Source organism: Salmo salar, chromosome 01 (genome assembly GCF_965601325.2).
Source record: "Salmo salar chromosome 01, fSalSal1, whole genome shotgun sequence".
Taxonomy (NCBI): domain Eukaryota; kingdom Metazoa; phylum Chordata; class Actinopteri; order Salmoniformes; family Salmonidae; genus Salmo; species Salmo salar.
Genome location: NC_138291.1, coordinates 152321912 through 152327818, shown reverse-complemented (window position 1 = coordinate 152327818; position 5907 = coordinate 152321912). Strand labels below are relative to the sequence as shown.

At 46.2% G+C, this 5907-nt stretch overlaps 1 protein-coding gene across 1 annotated transcript; it reads left to right on the top strand.

Annotated features, from left to right (window-relative positions):
* The first annotated feature begins 238 nt into the window (after positions 1–238).
* LOC106567149 (endoplasmic reticulum chaperone BiP) lies at positions 239–4859 on the top strand. The gene is made up of 8 exons (XM_014136127.3): positions 239–380; positions 1606–1786; positions 1931–2162; positions 2298–2548; positions 2669–3059; positions 3198–3432; positions 3614–3781; positions 3895–4859. Exons 2-8 carry the CDS (start codon positions 1674–1676, stop codon positions 4452–4454), a joined length of 1950 nt encoding a protein of 649 aa, XP_013991602.1. The 5' UTR covers positions 239–380; positions 1606–1673; the 3' UTR covers positions 4455–4859.
* The last annotated feature ends 1048 nt before the right edge of the window (positions 4860–5907 follow it).

Below are 5907 nucleotides of genomic sequence, written 5' to 3'. Positions count from 1 at the left end.
CACACTAGATTACAGTGGTCCTGAAATTGGAAAATGCCCCCCAAAAGACAGACATTTCAATGCACCAACTACATTTCAGTGTACGACACCGGCATTCACATAATTGGGGTTTGAGACATTGACAGGTAGCCTATCAGCATCGTACAGTAAACCAAACATGTGCAAATCAGCAGAGGCCAGCATGCCTGGTGCTGCCAATGAACGCCTTCCAACGAACTGCTGTCTGACCAATGGGAAGCCACCACAATGGTTAAGAAGTGACAGCTTATAAACGGAGAGCACCTTTCATTGAACGTAATTTTACCGACTCACAATCATAAAGTGGACATATTTGAAGAACTTAATCTGGAAATAAGACGCCATAGAGTTTCTTTGTAAAGGTATGTAAATTTAACTTTTTGGCTAAGAATGAAGACTTAAAAAAAAAGAAATTCCGGGAGCCTGTTTTTGGGCCACTTTCCTGGTGGCTAACTAACGTTAGCTAGTTATTAAACAGGTTATCCAGAAATTAAATGGAGAGGGGGGGTATTTTACTTAACCTTACAGCTAAACATGGAGTGTTAAAAAGTACTTCACCTGTTCTATATGCTTCTGTCTGCCGTCAACTAGTATGGTTGAAAATGGTTAACCAACTAACGTTAGCTGTGCACGCCGTGTCTCAAATTGATCATGCAGCTATCTAACGTTAACCACTCGTTAGCTTTTAACTTAAAAAAAACCCCAATTTTATTTCACCTTTATTTAACCAGGTAGGCAAGTTGAGAACAAGTTCTCATTTACAATTGCGACCTGGCCAAGATAAAGCAAAGCAGTTTGACACATACAACAACACAGAGTTACACATGGAGTAAAACAGTCAATAATAGAGTAGAAAGAATACGTCTATATACAATGTGAGCAAATGAGGTGAGCTAAGGGAGGTAAAGGCAAAAAAGCCCATGGTGGCGAAGTACATACAATATAGCAAGTAACACACTGGAATTGTAGATTTGCAGTGGAAGAAAGTAGAAATAATGGGATGCAAGGAGCTAAACAAATACAGTAGGGGAAGCGGTAGTTGTTTGGGCTAAATTATAGATGGGCTATGTACAGGTGCAGTAATCTGTGAGCTGTTCTGACAGCTGGTGCTTAAAGCTAGTGAGGGAGATAAGTGTTTCCAGTTTTAGAGATTTTTGTAGTTCGTTCCAGTCATTGGCAGCAGAGAACTGGAAGGAGAGGTGGCCGACGGAGGAATTGGCTTTGGGGGTGACCAGTGAGCTATACCTGCTGGAGCGAGTGCTACAGGTGGGTGCTGCTATGGTGACCAGCGAGCTGAGATAAGGGGAGACTTTACCTAGCAGGGTCTTGTAGATGACCTGGAGCCAGTGGGTTTGGCGACGAGTATGAAGCGAGGGCCAGCCAACGAGAGCGTACAGGTCACAGTGGTGTGTAGTATATGGGGCTTTGGTGAGAAAACGGATGGCACTGTGATAGACTGCATCCAATTTATTGAGTAGGGTATTGGAGGCTATTTTGTAAATGACATCGTCGAGGATCGGTAGGATGGTTGGTTTTACGAGGGTATGTTTGGCAGCATGAGTGAAGGATGCTTTGTTTGTGAAATAGGAAGCCAATTCTAGATGTAACTTTGGATTGGAGAAATTCAAAGACTTGCGTGAACACACAGAATAGAGATGAGGCTTCTGTGTGTTGTTCTGCTGGTCACCGGCAGCGTGTTTGCCGATGACGACAAGAGGGAAAGCGTTGGGACAGTGATTGGAATCGACTTGGGGACCACCTATTCCTGGTAAGCATTAATTGAGTAATGAATGGCAAATTAATCATTAGTCTCATATGCTCAATCATTTGGCTAAATGACTATCATTTCTTGAAGTGAGGTGGTTGATGCTTTCCATGCTTATTTCTCATCCATACTCCTTTCCTTTTCCAGTGTTGGTGTGTTCAAGAATGGCCGTGTTGAGATCATTGCAAACGACCAGGGAAACCGCATCACCCCATCGTATGTGGCCTTCACCGCTGAGGGGGAGCGTCTGATCGGTGACGCAGCCAAGAACCAGCTCACCTCCAACCCAGAGAACACAGTCTTTGACGCAAAGAGACTGATTGGCCGCGCCTGGACCGATTCCGCTGTGCAGCATGACATCAAGTACTTCCCCTTCAAGGTGAGCCTAACAAACACACTCCTGCCTGAACACTGTAACTATGCAAATAACTACTTATTCAGCATATAACTATGCTGAAGTAGTGCATATTGTTTTTAGAGTAGATGCTTAACAGTAGCTACTTTAATCCACTAGGTTATCGAGAAGAAGAGCAAGCCCCACATTCAGGTGGACATTGGTGGTGGTCAGCTGAAGACCTTTGCTCCAGAGGAGATCTCTGCCATGGTTCTCACCAAGATGAAGGAAACTGCTGAGGCTTACCTGGGAAAGAAGGTCACACATGCTGTGGTCACTGTACCCGCCTACTTCAATGATGCCCAGCGTCGGGCCACCAAGGATGCTGGATTCATCGCTGGCTTAAATATCACGAGGATCATCAATGAGCCGTAAGTGCATCTTCACAATGCAGGAACTGAATTAACATTACACTGACTAGTCCAATATTTCTTTAAATCACTCAATATGTGCCAAGAGCATGCTGACATCTGTTCCCCTCTCTATTCCAGAACCGCAGCGGCTATCGCCTACGGCCTGGACAAGAAGGACGGTGAGAAGAACATCCTGGTGTTCGACCTGGGTGGCGGTACCTTTGACGTGTCTCTCCTGACCATCGACAATGGTGTGTTTGAGGTGGTGGCCACCAATGGAGATACCCACCTGGGAGGAGAGGACTTTGACCAGCGTGTTATGGAGCACTTCATCAAGCTGTACAAGAAGAAGACCGGCAAGGACGTGCGCAAGGATAACCGTGCTGTGCAGAAGCTGCGTCGTGAGGTGGAGAAGGCCAAGAGAGGCCTGTCTGCTCAGCACCAGGCCCGCATTGAGATCGAGTCCTTCTTCGATGGAGAGGACTTCTCAGAGACCCTGACCCGTGCTAAGTTTGAGGAGCTCAACATGGTGAGTTGGTCCTCTTAGTGACATCACGTACAACAGTCAAGACACTGCTGGCCCACTGACATTGGAATATCCAACTCAAATGATCACATTCATCTTCCACTTAATTGAACTTCATTCATTTGCCATTTTGTCTTTCAGGACCTGTTCCGTTCCACCATGAAGCCTGTGCAGAAGGTGATGGAGGACTCTGACCTGAAGAAGTCCGACATTGATGAGATCGTCCTGGTGGGCGGCTCCACTCGTATCCCGAAGGTCCAGCAGCTGGTGAAGGAGTTTTTCAATGGCAAGGAGCCCTCCAGGGGCATCAACCCTGACGAGGCTGTGGCCTACGGCGCTGCCGTGCAGGCTGGAGTGCTGTCTGGAGAGGACACACGTGGGTCTTTGTCAATGTGCTAATGCCATGCACTTCATACACTATGCTCAGTTTAGGCAGAGGTATCTTCACATTTCATTCTTTATTTTTACATAAGGAAATGTAGGCTAGATGCAGGTTCAATTATGTATATCATAGCAGCTACATTTTATATCACAACTAATGGTTTACTGTCCATCAGGTGACATTGTTCTTCTGGATGTGTGCCCCCTGACCCTGGGTATTGAGACTGTGGGAGGAGTCATGACCAAGCTGATCCCCAGAAACACTGTGGTACCAACCAAGAAGTCCCAGATCTTCTCCACTGCCTCTGACAACCAGCCCACCGTCACCATCAAAGTTTACGAGGGTAAATGCATTTGATTCATCACTGCCCATTGTAGCTACATCCACTTACGATTGCGTGGCATTTTTATACTACTTTGGCTCTGGTTCTAATTTTCTACTTCCCTCTTCCTCCAGGTGAGCGTCCCCTGACCAAAGACAACCACCTGCTGGGAACCTTCGACCTGACTGGCATCCCCCCCGCACCCCGGGGTGTGCCCCAGATCGAGGTCACCTTTGAGATTGACGTCAATGGCATCTTGCGCGTCACAGCCGAGGACAAGGGAACGGGCAACAAGAACAAGATTACCATCACCAACGACCAGAATCGTCTGACGCCTGAGGACATTGAGCGGATGGTCAACGACGCAGAACGCTTTGCCGATGAGGACAAGAAGTTGAAGGAGCGCATCGATGCCCGCAATGAGCTTGAAAGCTACGCCTACTCGCTCAAGAATCAGATCGGTGACAAGGAGAAGCTGGGCGGCAAGCTCTCTCCCGAGGACAAGGAAGCCATAGAGAAAGCAGTAGAGGAGAAGATTGAGTGGATGGAGTCTCACCAAGATGCTGAGTTGGAGGACTTCCAGGCCAAGAAGAAGGAGCTGGAAGAGGTGGTGCAGCCCATCATCAGCAAGCTTTACGGAAGTGCAGGCGGTCACCCTACCGAGGGAGATCAGGATGAAAAGGACGAGTTGTAAGGCTGTCTTGAGGGTCTCTACAGCCTACATGAGCAACTCTCTGCTTTCTGTTCTATTGCCCCTCGCCTCTCTGGTAGAGGCACAGATGTACATATTGGACTTAAATGGTGAGAGGAAACACAACCATGATGAATCTGCTGGAAAGACTTCTGAAATATTGTTTAGAAGTGAGATGTTCTCTTCGCTGTGTGGCGGAGGTATAGTCCGCCTGGATTCGAGGCTCGCTGCTGTTCTCAGGCAGTTTGAAAAGGGGTTCTCTAGGGGAAGGGGTTGGGTGGTTCTGGGTGACACGCTAACTGACATGTTAACATTGCTTGGGAACAAGTTATTTATTGAATCTGGTCTTTGTAGAAATGCCTTTCTACTGTTAAGACACTGAAATAATAAATGTTGGATATAAACGTCTTTCCTTTGCCTCTTCATCTGCATCAATATACACATGACCACAAACCTGTAATCCTGCAGGAGGTAGCCTAGTTGTTGGTGCGTTGGGCCAGCAATCAAAAGGTTGCTAGTTCAAATACCTGAGCGAAGGTGAGAAGACAGCCCCTGTGCAAGGCTGTTACCTCGAATTGCTCCAGGGTCGTGATGGCAGGTCCTGGCTGTGACCCTTCTGAGGGTGAGTGGGTTAGGATATGCAAAAGACACATTTCTAATTCGCATTTGTGTGGTTATACACACCTATACATGTGTAAAATGGGACAAATAAGCAGCCACCACATTTGTAACTGTCCATAAGTAACATTGGCTGTGTGCAGCAGGTCTGTCTGTCACCTCTGACCACAGAACATCAGTTAATTTCCCGATTGCTTCTTTATTGAATTGCCACTTGTGGACACCCAGCAGGTGCTTACTTTTTATAACTTACACCCTAGCAACGCAACATGGCGATCTTGAGTCACACACCTGCACATATGCATAGCTACTTGCAGTTATGTACGTAGGGTATAAACTAAGCTGTACTCTTAGCACTGAACCAACATCTGATCATGTCATTGGATGTGCAGCTTATGCCTAGGGTTGGCTGTGTTTTAGAGGGACTGCCTTTAAAAAGCAATGAATCCCTATGAAAACTATATGGCATGAATCAGTTATTCTAGTGTCAAAATTGACTAGTTTAAATAGGAATTTGTCAGGCTTGTCAAATGGAGTTTGGAATGTAAGCGTGTAAATTGAGGTTGAGTTTTGATTTGACGATGTCCATTTGCCCACTAACATGGGGGGAACGCACTCTATTCAATAGACAGAGAGACAGACCTGCCTGACTTTGTTTACATGACATGTCACGCATTTTATTTGAGAAAAACTGCACCAAACACCTTTTGGATGTAAAATTGCGCAACTAAAACATCCTCGGCACAAACGCCAAAATTAATTAGATTTCAGTAAGTGAAATGGGCTTTTGCGTCATGGCAATGCTCATTAAGCATATGTGGAATTGACCATGAAACAC

Coding starts and splice junctions, on each gene's coding strand:
- LOC106567149 (XM_014136127.3), top strand. CDS start 1,674: ATGAGGCTTCTGTGTGTTGTTCTGCTGGTCACCGGCAGCGTGTTTGCC. Junction 2,163..2,297: donor TCAAGTACTTCCCCTTCAAG/GTGAGCCTAACA, acceptor TTAATCCACTAG/GTTATCGAGAAGAAGAGCAA. Junction 2,549..2,668: donor ACGAGGATCATCAATGAGCC/GTAAGTGCATCT, acceptor TCTCTATTCCAG/AACCGCAGCGGCTATCGCCT.